General features: G+C 36.3%; 1 protein-coding gene across 1 annotated transcript in view; it reads left to right on the plus strand.

Moving 5' to 3' along the window:
* The window catches only part of ADGRV1 (adhesion G protein-coupled receptor V1), a 778,411-nt gene that overhangs the window by 279,593 nt on the left and 478,256 nt on the right, over positions 1-20,562 (plus strand). Inside the window, exons 78-81 of the mRNA XM_001366741.4 lie at positions 863-1,270; positions 16,204-16,388; positions 19,020-19,269; positions 19,897-20,036. Coding sequence (XP_001366778.3) covers positions 863-1,270; positions 16,204-16,388; positions 19,020-19,269; positions 19,897-20,036 — 983 coding nt within the window. The remainder of the gene's footprint in view (positions 1-862; positions 1,271-16,203; positions 16,389-19,019; positions 19,270-19,896; positions 20,037-20,562) is intronic.

The raw sequence follows: 20,562 nt of genomic DNA on the forward strand, positions 1-20,562 counted from the left end.
ACAGATGCATCACCATGGATATGATGGCCATTGCTTCTGAATCCATTTGGCTACTTCTTCCATTGGTTTATATACCTATTCTTTGGCTTTTTTGGAAGAGGTGTGGCATCTACATTTCTCTCTCCTAATCAATTTAATTTTTTAGGATAAATTGGGCTTCCTTATTTTATGTTATTAGAAAGATGTCAGTAGATTTTAAAAACACTTGTATTAAGGTAAAATATGGCTTTAAAATGAAAGAGTAGTTTTAAGTGCTCAATAAATGTTTTATTTATTTATCTAACAATTGAGGGATATGTTGTCACTATCTTTGAGTATCTATTCATCTTTTTGTAATGGGAAAACTGGCCAGTGGGGTCCCAGTCTTTAGCATATGTTTGCACTCCCTCTTCCTGGTTGGTTAGAGAGCATGTGCAGCTATTTCCTACCTGGCAACAAACCTCTCTATGCAGGATTAAAACTGGTCTAGAAAGAACCAGCCCTCTTATTATGCTTCCATTCATAAAGTAGCCATGATATAGTATGGGTAGAATAATGCCCCTTTCAAAATTTTGTACCTAAGTGGCATATATATATATATACATATATATATATGTAAATTGTATCCTGAGAATCTTTGACTCAATACAATTAGATTTCCTTATAGGTTTGGAGATTATAATCCCTGAGATTAATCATTTATTTTTGGAGTTTAAATAATCCTTGATTTTTCCTGAAAATTCTCAGGGATCTCCCCTCCTATGTTAATCTAACAAATAAAAGTTACCATTATCTAGTTAAGATCTTTTTGTTTGAGATAAATCAATTTAAGAAGGATTAGAAGCATAATTATGATACTCAAATTTTTCTGTTGAAATTCTAGGAATTGAAGATAGCTGAAACAGTGGGCCGTACTCTCATATCTCCAGCTCTTTCAGGGAAGGATTTCATCAAATCTGAAGGCAAATTAATTTTTGAACCTGGCCAGAGAAATGCTGTAGTAGATGTTATCTTAACTCCAGAGACAGAATCTTTAAATCCATATCCTAAGCGTTTCCAGGTTGTGCTTTCTGACCCAATAGGTGGAGCCAGAATAGACAAAATGTATGGCACTGCCAATGTCACAATTGTGACTGATACCGATTCTCAGTCCTTTTGGGGGTTAGCTGATCAGCTGCATCAGCCGCTGGATGAAGATATTTTGATGAGAGTGCTCCACAACCTGAATCTCAAAGTGGCCACTGAAAACACAGATGAACAACTTAGTGCTGTTATGCATCTAATAGATAAGGTAAGCATTTCTAAAAAATAACTAGCTGCTTCCATAAAACTGCTAATAGATAGAATGACCCACATGGAAAGTCTGCTAGGATTGTCCTGATCTCCTCACTCAGAATTACCTTGCCTGGTATGGAGCCAAGATAGAATTGAGGTAGTACTCCCTGGTGGAAAGGACAATAGGGATGGGAGTTAGGAGACCAAGGTTCTAGTCCTGCAAATTCTACAAACTGTATCATTTTGGGAAAAATTATTTTACCTTTCTGGCCCCCGGTTTCCTCATCAGTAAAGTATGGGAGCTGAATTTGATGGTCTTCAAAGTATTTTCCTACACCAAAACCTCTGGTCCTTTCTTATATCTAAAATATGGCCACAGTGGTGGGAAGAGGATCCCTTGATGTTAAGTTCTTTTCTAAAATAGGACTAAATGTCATTAAGGGTTGACAATATGGCCCACAGTCATATGGTGAGCCTCTTGGGAGCGGAGGGCTACTCGGCTGCCCAAAGAGGATAAACCAGTCCAGGGTGGGTGGAAAAATACAGTAAGATAAATACAACTTTCTTACCACTCAGCATTGGGTTTGGACCCATGAGTGGTTCCTGTACTTCCTGTCAAGGAGAGATAGATAATCTCAAAGAATAAAACAAAATAATCCAATAAAGTCCAGTGGAAGTAGCTTTTTCTCTCTTGATGTCTTATTATGTTTCTTGGGTGATGATAGCATTGACAAAAATGGAAGACCATAGAGTTAAGATTTTGGTATTCTATGCATTTTTATGACTTGAAGCATATGTGCTTTATGTTTCTGATGGACTAATGATAAAGGACTCCAACAATTTAACATCTCTGTTCAGTATTTGCTGTCATTAAGCTTGACTGAGATCCAAAATATGGTACAAGGATAAGTTTAACACTAGTGGAAAAGACCAGAAGAAGTGTAAGTTGTGAATGCCAACTAGGAGTAGAATCTATTTTCATATAATCAGTATAGAGACTGGTTTAGGGGTGGAGAGGTTGTTGCGAATTCAGTTAACTAATATAAGCCCTAGATGAAGGGATTTTCCAAATCTTGGGGAAAACTGAATCTACAAATAAGGTCCACTGAAAAGTACTCTCTTAGGTTCTTGCCAAAACAAATATAATTCTCTATTACTTTATTGTGTTTTATTTCCTTAGTTACTATGAGGTAAGATTGTAGGAGGAACAAGACACAAAATAATCTTTGACAGAATAATCTAGAATTAAGCAAAGTCTTGAGCAAAAATGTAGTGCTTATAGATTTTCATACATATGAGATAGAAGTTTTGTTACATCTGTATGTAAATTTGTTAACTTCTCTAGGCCTTGTTCTCCTGTAATATCTGTAAAGTGAAGGGACTGGTCTAGATCAATAATGGCAAACCTATGGCACAGGTGCCAAAGATAGCACACAGAGCACTCTTTGTGGGCATGCAGCCACCCCTTCCACCAAGAGTTTACTAGAAAAGCAGAGAGACTTGGGTGGAGCTGTGCCTGACAACATTTTTTCCTATTCCCACCCCTCTGCCAAGCAGCCCATGGGAACCCACAGTTGGTAAGGCAGGTGGCTCACAGGTGGCAGAGCTGGAGGGGAGCCGAGTGCTCAGACCACTTCCCTTCCCCTATCTACACTTGCTGAGGACATTTCTCACTTCACCGACCCCTCCACCCAGCAGTCTGATGGGAGCACTTTCTCCCTCCCCTTTGTGGAGTAAGTGGAGGGTGTGTCCAGCACTTGGTGGTGGGGAGGGGCATGGCACTGGGTCTGGGGTGTGGGGAGGAGCCCGGCACTCCATCTCTAAAAGGTTTGCCATTACTGGTTTAGATAGACTGTTAGAGTTCTTCTAGCTCCAGCTCTCAGACACTGGCATATCAATATTACTACCACATAATCTGAACAATAAAATTATTATATAATCTTTAAGTCTGTCATGTTACTGAGAGCAAATCATTTGATTTCTATAACTTTTTTCTTTCTTTAATATTCTTTTATATCTACGCTTTCATTTTATTTATTTGTTTGTTTGTTTGTTTGTTTTAAAAACCCTTACCTTCTGTCTTGGAATCAATATTGTGCATTGGTTCCAAGGCAGAAGAGTGGTAAGAGCTAGGCAATGGGGGTTAAGTGACTTGCCCAGGGTCACACAGCTGGGATGTGTCTGAGGCCAAATTTGAACCTAAGACTTCCTATCTCTAGGCTTGGCTCTCAGTCCACTGAGCTGCCCAGCTGCCCCCTATGCTTTCATTTTAAATTCTCAACACCTTATATATTCAGTCTATTAGAAATATTTTGTACCAAATGGGTACAAAAAAGTTTGATTATATCAGGAGGAACCATTAGCATATATATGCTCAATGCATAGGAGTACTCAATTACTCTATCTTCCATTTCTTCCAACATTCCCATTACCCTAGAAAAGTAAGTGAGAGAATGATCAAAAACTGTTTTAACTAGCTTTTTAAATGTGGAAAGGGAAATTATAAGTCACTTAGGGACACTTGCTGTTGTCAGGATGCCTGACAAATTCCTCAGTCCCTTCTTAGCAAGTCACATTTTCTGGGTAGCCCTTCTCTGAGTATTTTTCTCCTAGGAGAGTATACAGAACTAGCAGTGATTAGCCAGCAAATCCCAAGGAAATCATGTGAACAACTTCTGTTTTTATAGAAACACATGGGCAAAATTGCTTTGTTTGCCTTGTTTGATTACATTATAACTTTTTATAGCCATAGTTTTCATACCTATATCCTATCATTTTTCCAGCTAAGAAACTACTATAGGCAAAAGCAAAGATTTTAAACTCTGTGTAGAAGTGATAAATGGGGGGGGGGGGGAAGCATAAAATACTGTACAAAGGTCAATCCTTGCCAAATAACTGTAAAAACAGCCAGGAATGGTTTGTGTCAGATTAGAAGGGAGTTAAAGAGATAAGAATTTTCTAACAGAAATTTTCTTGTTTATTTGCTAAATGATAAGACCTCTTGTGATTATGATAATTTAGGGGAGTATAGGAAGGAAAAGCATAATTAGGCTCTATAATGAAAAAGAGCTCTAAACTAGTTTTAAACATTCATTTAAAAAAATGTAATTAACCATTATAGTTGCCATTTTAGAAAGTTATATGAGAGCCATTTATTATTGACAGACATTTGAAACTTGTTTATATGAAGTTGTGTAGACATTTCTTGATTGCTGTTTATGGATTCACTGGGTAAAAGGAAACAGGAAGTAAACAGTTACAAATAGATTAAGACAGCCAGATTTCAAAGGCATGAATCAGAAAACTCAATTACCAGAGATGCCCAGGATAGGAAAATCTAATTAGCTTTGTTTCTTCCTAACACTTATAAGCCAATGTAATTTTCTCCCTCATACAACAACAATTTACATGAAATGAAACCCCCAAAATATTAGAGGAAAAACATTCTAAAAAGTCAGAATAGAAAAATGTGACTGCATTTTTTTCTTTCTTTCTTAAATTTTATTTAGAATATTTTTCCATGGTTATGTGATTCATGATTTTTTCCCCTTCTTCACTTCCCCCTCCACCCCCCAGAGCTGACAAGAAATAGCACTAGATTATGCATCTATCATTGTTCAAAATCCATTTCCATGTTATTCATATTTGCATATGTGATCAATCATCTTTTTCTTCTGCGTTTCTGTTGTCACAGTTCTTTCTCTGGATATGGATAGTATTCTTTCTCATAAATTCCTCTGGATTATCCTGGGTCATTGCATTGCTGCTAGTAGTTCAATTGTGCCACAGTGTATCAGTCTCTGTGTACAATGTTCTCCTGGTTCTGCTCCTTTCACTCTGCATCAATTCCTGGAGGTTGTTCCAGTTCCCATGGAATTCCTTCACTTTATTATTCCTTTGAGCACAATAGTATTCCATCACCAAAATATACCACAATTGGTTCAGTCATTCTCCAATTGAAGGGCATCCCCTCATTTTCCAATTTTTGGCCACCATAAAGAGCGCAGCTATGAATCTTTTTCCTTATTATCTCTTTGGGGTACAAACCCATCAGTGCTATGGCTATGTAAAATAGTATGCAGTTTTTTAAAGCCCTTTGGGCATAGTTCCAAATTGCCCTCCAGAATGGTTGAACCAATTCAAAACTCCACCAGCAGTGTATTAGTGTCCGAATTTTGCCACATCCCCTCCAACATTTATCACTTTCCTTTGCTGCCATATTGGCCAATCTGCTAGGTGTGAGGTGGTACCTCAGAGTTGTTTTGATTTGCATTTCTCTAATTATGAGAGATTTAGAACACTTTTTCATGTGCTTATTAATTGTTTTGTTTTCTTCTTGTGAAAACTCCCTATTCTTGTCCCTTGTCCACTTGTCAATTAGGGAATGGCTTGATTTTTTGTAAATTTGACTTAGTTTCTTATATATTTGGGAAATAAAACCTTTGTCACAGAGTTTTGTTATAAAAATGTTCTCCCAGTTTGTTGTTTTCCTTCTAATCTAATTGCAATGGTTTTGTTTATACAAAACCTTTTAAATTTGATATAATCAAAGTAATTTGTTTTATACTTTTCATTGTTCTATATCTTTTGCTTGGTCTTAAATTCCTTCTTTTCTTACAGATAAGACAGGTATATTATTCTATGTTCATCTAACTTACTTATGATTTCACTCTTTATATTTAAGTCATTTATCAATTTTGAATTTATCTTGGTATAGGGTGGTGATCTAAACCTAATCTCTCTCATACTATTTTCCAATTTTCCCAGCCGTTTTTATCAAATAGCAAGTTCTTGTCCCAAAAGCTGGCATCTTTGAGTTTATCGAACACTTAACTTGCAGAGGTCATATATCCTTATTCAATTCCACTGATCCTCCCTTCTGTCTCTTAGCCAGCATCATATTGTTTTGATGACCACTGCTTTATAGTACAGTTTAAGATCTGGTACTGCTAGGCTGCTATCCTTTACATTTTTTTTATTATTTCCCTTAATGTTCTTGATCCCTTGTTCTTCTTCTTATAATTTTTTCTAATTGTATAAAAATGTGTTTTTTTTTTGGTAGTTTGATAGGTATGGCACTGAATAAGTAGATTGATTTGGGTAAAATTGTCATTTTTATTGTTAGCTCATCCTACCCATGAGCAATTAATATTTTTCTAGTTGTTTAGATATAGTTTTAATTGTGTGAAAAGTGTTTTGTAGGTGTGTTCAGATAATTCTTGTGTTTGTCTTGGTAGATAGATTTCATATATAGAGTGATTTTAAATGGAGTTTCTCTTTTTCACTCCTTTTTACTTCCTGCCTCTTTTAATTGGTTTTTGAAGTCCTTTTTGAGTTCTTCCAGAATCTGTGTCCAATCCAGATTTTTCTTTTGGACTTTTGGTGTATTTTCTTTGCTTTCATTGTCATTATAAAATTCTTTAGTTGGGTGCTTTTTTTGTTGTTTGCTTATTTTTTCCTATCTAATTATAGGTAGGCTGCGGGGGTGGGGTGGGGTGTTGTGATGGTCTGAGGGCTGAGAGCTCTGAAAAACCCCTACCCCTGGTGATTCATTTAGCTCTTGTGATGCTAATAGCTTAAAGACTTTACTCAAGCTTAGGTATAAGCTTTTGATCTCACTGATCTTGATTAGGTCAGGGACTAATCAAATTCTAGTTTCAGACTTATTCTCAAGTTTTTGGTCTCACTGTGTCCTTGATATAATCAGGCACACCCTTGATTGTCCTGTCTTGGAGCTATGTCCTGAGCTTTAGGCAAAAAGATCAATACTTAGTACTATCATCCACCCCAAAGTATAAATTAAGACCTTGTTCCAAGTCCAGACTAGAATTCCCTGGGCTGGGTTTCTGGATTTCTCCACAGGATTGAAATTTCAAGGGGTATAGCTTGGCTTTTACCTCTGTTTGCTCAGGCAGAGTCTCAGGGTCTGGATGTTAGCGTGGGCATATGTTCCTGAACTTCTGACAACAGATGTGCAGTGGTGGGGTGTGGCTTACCGTTCCCTCCTTGCTACAGCTTCTTGCTGGGTCTGCCCTCCTCTTACCCCAGTTCATTGTCTCCCTTTTGGGTTTTTCTTTTTGAAAGTTGTTTCACTATGTCTCCTGTTGGTTCTTTCACTCCTGTATTCATTTTGTGGTGATATTTTAATCTTGGTTGGGGAGGATTCTGATGGTGGCACAGAGCTGCTGAGGATTACTCCCCCATTTTGGCTCCATCCCGGTACTCCGTAACTGCATTTTAAAAGAAAAGCCATTCTTACTATGTTTATGCCAGCTTCTGAAGCATGTTGAGCATCAATGGAAACTGAATAACTATTTCAAACAAGGTCATTTCTGGTATCAAGTATTTTTATGGTACTTACACATATATGAAATATTCCAGGGACTAAAATACCTTTTCTCTATTTCAGCCACATTGGAATTTAAGTCCCCAATGTTCATTAAATGCAATGATTATTATACTTTGGGCAGATTTAAATATTTTTACACCTAGATTATCCTACACTGATGTAGAGAAACAGAAACCAGGAATAAAACTTTGCACATAATCCACATATGACCAACATGATGTATACTACAAGAATTAAGAAGATGCCTCCTTCAATTGGTAGAGCTTAAAGTGAATTTTCCAAATATAACAACTTACTATAATGTGGTTTCTACTATTCTACCATTTTCATGTCAAATAGCTTCATATATGTCTACTTTTTGTATTTACCCACATTCAATATAATGCTAGTCACCAGGATTCCATTAATACTTAATGCATTAAATTGTCTATACATAGGTAGAAAAGCTAAGAATGTCCTTACATAGAGGGGTGTCTTGGTTATTTATGTGGGGCAGATCTGAATGTGAATTTAAATAAGTATATTGTATAAATTTTCCTAGAAAATTTCAGATATAAATCTAGATAATAATCTGTCAGTTGCTTCACAATTTCAGAAAAACCTAAACATTTCAAAATAACTGATTCAAAAATTTAAGGCCAGGATTTGGTAATTAAAAAAATTCAAATTGTAGAAATTTTTAAAAAAATTCTTAAGGATGGGAATATGCTAAAAATGAGAATTTAAGATTTTTTTGGGGGAAAATTTGCTGAATCTGTCAAAAACTAAATGATCGTTTCTATATATAGTTTATTAATTTATCCATCATAGAATCAATACTGTATATTACTTCCAAGATAGACGAGAAGTAAGAGGTAGGCAATGGGAGTTAAGTGACTTACCCAGGGTCACACAGCTAGGAAGTGTCTCAGGCCAGATTTGAATCCAGGACCCCCGAGTCCTGGTTCACCATTTACTGAGCCACCTAACTGCCCCTGAGTTTACTGACAAATATAAATTTACCTATTGTCACATTGCTTGACTTATCTTCATTCTATTCCTTCTCTCATTGTGTCTGTGTACCTATAGATAGCAAAGTATATATGAGGTTGTGTATATTTATACAGATACATTTATTTATACATATAATATATGCACTTGCATGTGGATATAAACATAGATTAACAGATTTTTTAAAAAAATAAATCTGTGATTTCATTGATATGAGTACCTCTTAGGGAGGAAACTGCAAAAGAAATGTACTTCCAAAAGGAGATATGTATATTGTGAAGGACCCAGATGGATTGGTGGTAAGAAACCTATCTAAGGACCTCCCAGGGCCAGTGAAGCAAAACCCCCTTGAGAATATATTAAAACACAAAAATTAAATTTATTTTGCTTATTAAGGTTAGGGAACTGATAATTAAGATCCAAAATGTCCCTGACTCTACAGAGCTCTATCTCCACCCAACTTTCTATGTGTCTCTCATGAGAGAGCCCTTCTGATCTTCCAAAAACCTTCTAACCAGCTCTCTGTTCCTATCTAACTCCCCAAACCATCTGACTGACTATCTAACTAAGTATCCCATATTGTTAACCAACTGATCTTAATTGTCTCTAAACAGGCTATTGAGGATGAACTCACAAGTGGACTGAGTCCTTCCCCAAGCCTGGGGTTGGCTTCTTGGGTAAAAAACCCCCTAAATCCCAGATGTTAAATCTTTGGTTTACCTCAGCCAAATTGCCACAGCACTGCAGGGAAACTAGATGACCTTCTAGCTATCTTCCAAGCCAAAGAACCTCCAAATTTCTCCAGAAAACTGGTCAGATCACAGGAGCTGATGGAGCAGTTGTTCTCCCTTCCAGCTCAGGGCAGGAAAGACAATGAAATGACAGCTAACTCCCAAACCTCTCCTCTACAGTTATTCTCCTTCCAGAATCCTTTCCAGGGTTCATGGCTAGTTTCCTCTCTCCCTTTTTAGAGACAATTTTGCATTTTTCCTTATCCCTCTATGCTACAAAACTTTACCCATTGATGCAGACTAGAATACAATATTAGTTTCATTCAAATTATAGTATCAGAGTGTAGCATAAAACCTACAGAAGTTAAATCAATTACATGGCAAATATGGGTCTTAGCTGGATTTGAACACAGGGTTTCTGAACTCAGAAACCATTCTTGTGCCTCCCACCACAGTTGACTCTTGATAAAACACCTTGTGAAAAAGTTGTGTATGTTTGTAAAATACATCTACATATAACTTGAAATGTAATCCACACCAACCCTGTGTCATCCTTTTGATATATATATCCTTATATCCATATATCTCTATCTTCTAAATAGAGATGATGCATACATGCATACAAATACATATATGCGTACGTGCACCAGTTTCTTCCCTGACCTTCAGTCCTAAATCATCAGTTGTCTATTGGGCATTTAAAAACGTATGTACCAGAGATACCTCAAACCAAAGTAAATTTATTATCTTCTATCAATCTTTTTCTCTTTCAAATGTCCTATTTCTGCCAGGGTAATACCATACAACATTGTTGTCACCCATCTTTGTAATGTTGATACTCTAACTTCTAAACTCTCCCTTGCCCCATGTATCTTATCAGTTGCCAGATAATTGTTTTCATCTCTACAACATGCTTTGCATTAAACCCCTTCTATCTATTTACACAGCTGCTTCCTTAATTCTGGACTTATTACCTCCCTCCTAGATTATTGCAATGGCCTCCTAATTGGTCTTACTGTTCTAAATCTCTCTCTAGTCCAATCTATCCTATATACACTGCAAGAAAGTGATTCTTTTAGTTTGCAAATTTGACAGTGTCACTCCCCTACTCAATCAACTTTAGTGGCTCCCTGTAGCCTCTAAAATAAAATTTAAACTTCTAAAGCACTTTACCATCTAATGTCAACCTGTCCTTCCAGTCTCACTAGATTCTCTTTGCACTCTACAATCCAACTAGACTTTCCTTCTCATTATTCCTCATACATGGCACTTGATTTCCCATATCAGCAACTTTTCATAGGCAATTCCCCATGTCTGGCATGCATTTCCTCCTCACTATCCTGTTACAGAATCTCCATCGTCCTTTTCAGAATGCAGCTGAAGCACCAAATTAGTTTAAAACTTTTTCCTGGTCCCCCACCCCCAACTGCTAGTACTCTATCTCCCAAACTACCTTATATTGAACTATTTTATACTTATTTATATTTACTCTGGGGTATTATATATGCTTACTCTGAGGGGGAAAACAGAGTTTGTATATAAGGTTGGTCTGGCTTATTCAAGAATAGGGTCACCAGGAATTTTATGAAATTCCAACAAGACTTATTTACACTCTATTTACAAAATATAGAAAAAGTGAAGTAAGAAATCAGAGAGAGGGTACGGTAATATATCTAGCCTACAACCCAAGTATTTTGCTCCAAACCCTGGCTCAACCTAGGTAGGGCGTAGCCAGAGAAGCTTTAACCTTGAACTGAGGACCTGGGGATACAGGGAGCTTCTCTCAAGGTCTCTCCTGAGGCTTCATGAAATCCAGAAAAGGAGTCAGCTCTATCCACTCAACACATGTCAGTCCAAAGGGGAGAGATTCAAGGACAGTCTCACCAAGTACATAGTCTCAGGTCCAGTCAGCAGATTCTTCATCAGCCTCCAACTCGAACTCAGAACTCCAGAAGAAGTCGAAGGTATAAGTCTCAAGCACAAAGAACTCAAGAACTCTCCAAAGATCTCTCTGAAGATCTCCCCACAGGAAGTTGTAACTCCCTTTTAAAGACACTTTCTTTTGTGTCATTTCCTGTACCTTCCTCCACTTTTACATCTACCAATTACAGTTGAAGGTTTGCTTAGGACTGCCCAGGTGACAGTCAGTTTGATTCTGATTCATCACCCACTATTGCACAGACCTCCCCCACTCAGTGATTAAGTGGGATGTTTACACTTTTGGTAATTAAATCTAAAAATGGGCAGGGGAGTTAATTTAATCTTCATAATCAGGGGAGAGTTCATTAATTTCATTTTCACAATCAGGGGAGAATTAATTTAATCTTTATATTACTCATGTATATTAATATAAGATCCTTGCTCATAGGGATTGTTTCATTCTTTATATTTGTATCCTCTGTGATTGGAATAGCACCAAGGATATAGTAGATATTCACAGACTGATGTATTATGGGGACTATTAACATCCAATCAACATTGAAAACTTATTTGTTTCCAACCATCATGATCCTATGAGGTGAAATTTCATATCACATATACCTGAATTGTCTTCTAACATTTTCTCCCCACACATTTTGTGCATCATAGAATATTTCCAATTTTTCTTCCTTGGTGTCTTCACATCTTTTCTTCAAATAATTCCACAATTGTTCCATGTTTTCTTGCATATAAATATTACAAGTAAAGTTCTTCAAACCAGTTTAATTGTGTTGTGGAATTTAATATTTATAGCTAGAAGTAGCTTTATAGATAACCATATACAAACCACTCATTTTGCAGTTGAAGAAATGGATATATAGACAGATTAAATGACATGGTCAAAGTCAGTCAGATAATGAGTATTAGGGCCAGGATTTAATCCCAGGTTCTCTGATTCAGCATGCCTTTAAAAATTAATACATTATAACTCACAAAGTGGTGGATTCTGCATTAAAAACACCACTTAAAAATAACACTAGATAGTTATTTATGTATCATACTATATCTGGAACTTGGGTGCCCAATATAATTTTTTTTTTAGTTTACCTTGTATTTGTAGAATCAATGACATTTGGCAGAGTATACCTCTAATTTATGACACCACATTTTGATTACTATTCCCTTGAATTACTGTGACTATGGTTGTAATTAGATCAGAGCACCTTCCAAATTTTCAACCATTACGTTCTCAGTATTGCCCTCTGCTACCACATTTGTTCATTATGGACTTCAAAATTGTCCACCATTTTGCCCTTTCTGCTTTCCTTCTTAGTTCATTTACTCTGATTAGATATACAGATAGTTCATTTTATGAAGCACTTACTATGTGCCAGTCACTGTGCTAAATAGAGCTGGGGATATAAATAAAAGCAAAGCAGATGATCTGTAACCCTTAAGGACCTTACATTCTAACAAGGGAAGGCAACATGTAAGGGAAACTGAAAAACAAGAGGAGGGAACAAAGAGAAAGGGGTCAACTACCAAGAGAGAAAAAGTGAGGTGAAGATCTTTAGAAAGTGAGGGGAGGCAGGAATAAATCTCCCTGCTATTTCCTTTGTCTATGGTTATTTTTATAAAATACCTCCCCCCCATAAGATATTTTATATTATTTTTCCTCATCTTTTCTTTACAAAGTCAACCTTAATTATAGGGAAATGAGCAAAAGACTTCATCCTCTTAAGCTTTCCTAAGTAATTGTTTTAGTCTGCATCATTTTGGTGTAGTTGTATAGTAGTCATTTTCTTTGTGTCCACTCTCTGCAACCAAATTTGGGGTTTTCTTGGGCAAAGATACTGGAGTGATTTGCCATTTCCTTTTCCAGCTCATTTTACAGATGAATAAACTGAGGCAAATGGGGTTAAGTGACTTGACCAGGGTCACATAACTAGTAAGTACCTGAGATTGGATTTGAACCCAGGTCTTCCTACTCCAGGTTCACTACTTTATCTACTGCACTGCCTAGTTTGAAGCAGGTAGGTGGTACAGTGGTAGAGCACTAGACTTAGAATCAGGACAACTCCCCCTCAAGAGTTATAATTTGCCCTCATACACTTAAAATAGCTATGTGACTATGGGCAAGTCACTTAACTGCTTGCCTCAGTTTCCTCATCTGTAAAATGATCTGGAGAAGGAATGGCAGGACACTCCATTATCTTCTCCAAGAAAACTTCAAATGGGATCATGGAAATCAAACATGACTGAAAAATCACAACAGCACATCATTTTGGAAATGAATAATCATGTTTGAAGAATGATGGCTTTTCTTCCTCCATACCCACCCAATTCTCCACTCTCATCTGTCTCTGTTCTCAGGGTGTTAAGATCCTGCAGAGTAGGGGATTCTCATTCACATATAGTTTGAAGCTTATTCAGATAAGGATTGAAAAAAGTTATTGGAGCACTTATGGTCACTGTCGTTGGATAAGTTTCTAATCACTTCCCAGGAGAAAGGGCATCCTGGTGTGTGGGAAACAGAAGGTTTCTTAGTCCTTTTTTGACTTGACTGGCATCCTCCACAGAGACTTCTCTCTTTTGACTGAAAACCAGTTGAATTCAAGTCAACAAATATTTAAAAAGGACTTACTATGTATAAGTCACTGTGCTAGGGAATAAAAAATTAAAAAAATGATAGAATTCTTGTCCTTAAGGAGCTTCTATTTTACTAGGGGTGATAAGAGATCAATACAAATAATAAGGTAGAGTAGGATTGAAACAAAGTACAGATATGGACAAAGTGATTTAGGAAATTTGAAGGTGGAAATGTAGGAATCCTTACTGCGATCCTGGGGTAAAATAAGTGAGGGTCAACTTTTTAATCTGTTAAAGCATTTACTCTGTGAAATACAATCTCCTTGCTGTTCTCACTTGTCCCCAGATGTATCCAGTGAAAAGCCTGATTTATTTTAAAACATCTCTCTTCTACAAATGTCAGTATTATTAGGCTTTGCCTAATGCACAAAGAGACTAATCAGTAGCACCTTTTTTAATCAGTAGCACCTCTAGTAGAATCCCCCATGGGAGAGGCAGTGTGTGACATAATGGATAGACCAAGTGCTTTGGGGTCAAGAAGACCTGAGTACAAGGTGATTCTCAGACACATGCTGCTTGTGTTATCCTGGGCAAGTCACTTAAGCCTTCAATGCTCTAGGAAATTTTCTATGACTGAAGTTGCAGGATATGTGCTGAGCTCACAAGGAACTCCCTGTACAGATGATATTAAAACTCCAGTTTCTAGCCTAATTCCTTCCTGAATATTGATCATTTGCTCTGACCCTTTTGAACAAATTTGCATTCTGTTGATTTGAGAAACAATTATGACAAATCCTCATTAATTATTTTATGTGGGTAACATAATTTTTTGATACCTTCTGGTTTTTATGTCTCCTACCTTTCCCAATATGTTTATCTATTTTTCCTGTCTCCCAGAGAGCCATCCCTTGCAATAAAGTATACAGAAGAGAAACAAAAGCAATTCAGCAAAGCAAATCAACATAGCAAGCATTATATGTACTGTTCCACACCCATAGTCCTCCACCTGTGCAAAGAAGGAGGTTCATTTTCATATCATAATTTTATAGCATTCCTTTTCACTTGTTTTGATGATGTTTGTTCCATTTATTTTGTTATAGTTTTGAATTTTGTTTTTCTGGTGTTGTTTTCTTCAGTTTATATAAGTTCAAATGCCTTCTATATTATCCTAGTCATTCTTTCTTAAAGCAAATCAGTATTATAATATTGAATTGTGTTTTTCATTTTAGTAATTGCCAATTGACAAGCATCTATCATATCTTTTTCTAGTTCTTTTTTGAGTACAAAAGTTAAGTGTTTTGTTACAAATAGGACTTTTATTATTATTTTTAAATTGTTGTCCTCCTTGGGAGGTATTTCCAGGTGAAACTAGACATTTTAGTCACTGTCAGCATAATTTATGGGTAATTTAAAAAATAAAATGATTCATTTATTGTGCTTCAGCATCCAACATGACTGCTAAAATAATACAGGTATCCCTTCCACATTATGACTTTCTGAATTACAGTTTTGATATATCTTAGGTCAGCATAAGAAATTAAATGAATATTTTGGGGGAGTTTTGAAGAAGCCACAGATGACATAACAACCACTAAGAAACAACAGAAAAAGTGTAGAAACTCATAAATGCATAAAATACATGCATGATATTACATAATTATTAACACACTTTATCTTTATTATATTTTAATAGTATTTATATATATTTTATTATATATCAATATTATTATTATATTTATATTTTAATACCATAAATATACACAATTTCTTTTTTAAAGTTAAAATATGTACAAAGTTAAAGTTTGCAAAAAGAAAGCAAAGGCCAGCAGATGATACACAAAGCTGAGAAAAGTGGAGATATCTTAAAAAATTTAATAATACATAAACGCATAAAATGTTATGTGTTGTTCTGTATATTTTTACAACAAGGTACTATAAACACCCCATAAAAGAAAAAAGAAAGAATTCAGACTTCTTCTCTGGTATGAGGGCCAAAAACTTTTACTGGATTTTCCAGATCACGGGGTTGCTGCACCAAGGAATTCATGTATGTTATTTTTAGCCTGGACCTTTGATGTTGTTTGTATGAGGAAATCTACTAAGGAAATTCCCTAAACTGATGCACATTAGAACCAGCTTTATAGTTTACGTTCTCATTGAGTTGCCTGGACCCCTGAAAGGTTAAATAACTTGCTCAATGTCATGTAGCCTGTCTGTATCAGAGGCAGAAATCGAGCACAGGTCTTCCTAGTCCTGAGGTCAGCTCCTTTTCTACTATCATAAGAATGCCTTTCAAAACTAATATGTATTGATGAACAGAAATAATATAATTTAGGAACTTAATGTGGAACCCTTTTTTGTATTTCTTAGGTAACAGTTGAAGGCAAAAAACAAGTTTTCAGTGTTAGAAGCAGAAATCTGTTTTATGACATCCTTTGTACTCTAATTAACCCACGGCGTAAGGACACGAGAGGCTTCAGCCATTTTGCAGAAGTGACTGAGAAGTTTGCCTTTTCTCTTCTGACTGATGTTTCCTGTGGATCTCCTGGTGAAAAGTGACTATCTTTTGCCATCTAATGCAATTATGAGATAACATTACTTAAGTATTTACCTATATCTATTTTATAGTACTACTATAATAACATAATATGTAATATAAATATAAATATAAATGTATAAAAGATGGAAGGTAAGGGGTTTATTATTAATTAATTTTTAATTTAAATTAAAATTTTAAAATTTTTAAAATTTTTATTTAAATTTATTAAAATTTATTAAATTTATATATATATATATATTTATATACATAAATATATATATATATATATAATAAAATAAATTTATTTAAAAAATTAAAAAAAATTTTAAACCCATACCTTCTGTCTTGGAGTCAATACTGTGTATTGGCTCCAAGGCAGAAGAGTGGCAAGGGCTAGGCAATGGGGGTTAAGTCCAGGGTCACACAGCTGGGAAGTGTCTGAGGTCAGATTTGAACCTAGGACTTCCCATCTCTAGGCCTGACTCTCAATCCATTGAACCACCTAGCCGCCCCCTAGGTAAGGGTTTAAAAAAAATCTTCCTTTATGTTTATTATTATCATTATTGTTATATTATTATCATTAATGTTAATTCCCCCGTAGAGCATACAATAGATAACAGAACAACTCCAAAGTTTAGTAGGGATTTGTAATTTTTCTATGTATAATTAATATGGCTTTCCCAATGAAATAATTGTTGAGCGTCAAAAGTGAATTAAATATTCTCTAGGCATGGCTAAACCGTATCCTGGATCTGATGCTCAACCATGAAAATAATGTCTTAAGTTCATAGCAGGAAGTTCATATGGAAAAAAGAGGAAAAAGTCAAGAGAAGTACAAAGAGCTAAACTGAAAATGATGGCAAATGACCTTTCCCATAGAATAATGGACTGCTGGAATTTGAAACTTTAGATTCATTTAGCTGTCCAGGTGTCCTAGTGGATAAGACTCTGTCTTGCCTGAATCACCAGAGTTCCAATCCTGCTTTGGAGACGTAGAGGCTGGGCAAGTTGTTTAACCTCAGCCTCGGTTTCTTCCTCTGGAAAGTGAATGGAATCGCACCTTCCTATTTATTTAGTCTCTTTATACTCTATCTACTCATATATTTATAAATGCATTTATTTGTATACTTGTATTTGCACATAAAAGTATTACACATTTAGGATTGTTGCAAGGGGTAGCCACCACACTGCAGCCCCTCGCGCTTCTCTTACAGGGCGCGAGGGTACCGTCACTCTTGGGGCTGGCTTCATTCCCCCAATCTGCCTTTGAAATGGCACATTTGGCCCCTAAGAAGAATGACCTTCAGAGGGTTACACTCAGAATCTCTCAGGGTGGTGAGGAAGTCACTGTGGTGAGAGAATATATTTTCTCTACTCACCGCTCAAGCTCTGGGTGATGACTGATGAAGAGTACAAACAGCCACTCACCAGAAAAACGTGTTTTGTTAGATCTTAAACATAAGCACTTAGCAATGAACTGAAAGAAATAATGACAGCCCTCATGTTAAAGAAAATGCATGAATAATCAGTATATGACAGGCCACACACAAACCTGGGCTGTGCTCTTGCTTTAGTATCCGTTGGGCAAATGCTTACAGAAATCTATCCGAGAGACAGAAGATCCACGCGCGCAACTCCAGAGTTAGATACTCCTGATTCCTCTTCCTGTCTCTGGAACTGACATGAAAAGTTCCTATAGCAAATGGAACTTCTGTGTTCAATACATGCTTCTATTGTTCAGCTTGGTGTAGATCTGCTCTTAGTTTTCTTAGCAATCACTCACGCTATTTCACTGAAATTCAGAAATGCTACAAGACCCTATTATAATGAATTATTTATTTTATTTTATTTTTTAACTTTATTTTATTTGGTCATTTCCAAACATTATTCATTGGAATCAAAGATCATTTTCTTTTCTTCCCTCCCACCACCTCTCCCATGGCCAATGCGCGATTCCACTGGGTATCATATGTGTTCTTGATTCGAACCCATTTCCATGCTGTTGGTATTTGCATTAGAGTGTTCATGAAAAGCACTTTAAAGCAATATTTTATGATGTTTGACTGCTTAAGCAAAAATTTGAAAGTGTATGAAAGAATGATCAGTATTTTGTTTTTCATAAATGCAAAGAAGTATGATTTTTCCTATGTGTTCAGATATAAGTATATATATTTTTATGATTTTAACTGAACCAAATAAATAAAATTGAAAGGAAGATGGAGGCATTCATACAGATTTCAAGGTAAAATAAGGCTGAAACGGTGTAGAGGGCCATACTCCCTAGAAGAGTGGGTTTTATTTTATCCTACAGGTAATAGGATTTTAGGCCCCTGAAAGCTTTTGATCAAGTGGTCAGACTGATATTAGTATTCTATTTTCATAGTGACACATCCTGCCTCAAGTCACAGATGACTCAAAAATTCATGTCATGGATTATAAAGAGGAAAAAAAATACAGAAGATTCCATGCAAACCTTTCACCACTAACCAAAAGGCAGCTCAAAATGCATACTCTATGGATGCTCGGTCATTAATGTCCTCTTACTGTACAAAGGACTGTGAACCTGTATTTATTAATTAACAAATGTGATTGTGCATTTTTCTGTGTTTGCTATCTCAAAAGAAGTCTTTCTTTCCTATTTCAACAGAAGCAAAACCATCCTTGACACGTGTCCGTATTTGTCAATCCTGGCCCTTCACTGGTATCCACAGCAAATCAATGGACACAAGTTTGAAGGAAAGGAAAGGGATTATATACAAGTTCCAGAGCGATTATTGGCTGTCCCAGATGCAAGTCTTGTGGCTGGAGAAAAGAAATGCAAATTAGTACAGTTTACCGAATATAGCAGCCAACAGTGGTTTATAACCGGGAACAGTGTGCTGGCCCTGAACAATAAGGTAGTTAATTTCACTTCAAAGAGATTTCTGGTTCTCCTAGAATCCATGTTTGTTCCTCTGGTAACCGCAGTAACCTCAGCTGACTCATTTTTTCACCACTATGATGTACACCCCAGTCTCTGGTCCTCATGGATGTACCAGACTTCATGACCTGATTATTAAGAATATCTTCCTGGAGATATTTGGTGAGATTTTACAGTTGAAATACAGTTGAGGCATGTGAAATATTTGCTTGAGCTTTTGAACAGTGAAATTCTAGTAAGTGATATAAAAGCAAGTAATTAAATTTCAAGCAAATCCCCAAATACTTAATGCCAAAAGACACAGTGAAGCCAGTGAGTAAAAACCAAAGAAAGAGTGCCCAGAGGAGGGGAGCAGTGAGGAGCCTTGACTCGGTGTTAATATGAAATGAAATGGAATCATGTAGCAGTAAGTGAGAAGCAGATGGGGACATTTTGTTCATACATGAACTAAGAATAGTTGAAATAAAGGAAAAAGATCAGAATAAAACAATGACATCAACTGAGGGTGTTAGGAACAATTTTGATGATATTAACTGGAAAACTTCAGTGAATTTTTACCATGATTACTTTAAAATTTTATTAAAAATTGTTTTTAATGTTACAGGTTTTATCTTTAAGTGTAAAGGGTCAGAGTTCATATCCACTCACAGACAACAATGAGGTTCTTTACCGGATTTATGCTACAGAACACCGGATTGTTCCCCAGAAGTCTTTGTGCCTACTTTGGAATCAGGCTGCTGCAGGGTACTTTTGCATCATTAAAGTTTTTGTTTTTTTAGAGAACTAGAGTTACTTGAAGTGAATTTGAATATAATTTTCTGTTACTTCTGGTTATATGGACAGGTGAATATGAATTGGTAGATAATGCTGAAGAGAAAAGGCACCTACTATCACAAAGTCATTAAATACTATGGCTGATGCTCCTTCCTCTTCTTCTGTTCTTCCTCTTTCCTCCCTCATTTCTTTCCTCCTTTAAATATTTTAATCCTTTCCTTCTTCACTTCTTCCCTCCTCTTTTTTGGCCTCCCTCTCTTCTTTCCTTCTTCCCTCCTCTCTTCTCTCCCTTTCTTCCTCCTTTCCTTTTCTCCTCCACCCTCCAAACTGGCCTTGCAATCATAGGACTCATCACTGTGATGAGCATTCTGATGGAGGCACATGTGCTAGAAAAATATCTGTAGTTAGATAGCCTGGGTTAGAGTTCTGACTCTGCTGCTTGGCTGTTATGTTGCTCAGACAAGTCCACCAAACTTGTCTATAAAATGGGGCTGCT

Source organism: Monodelphis domestica, chromosome 3 (assembly GCF_027887165.1).
Source record: "Monodelphis domestica isolate mMonDom1 chromosome 3, mMonDom1.pri, whole genome shotgun sequence".
NCBI classification, from domain to species: Eukaryota; Metazoa; Chordata; class Mammalia; order Didelphimorphia; family Didelphidae; genus Monodelphis; species Monodelphis domestica.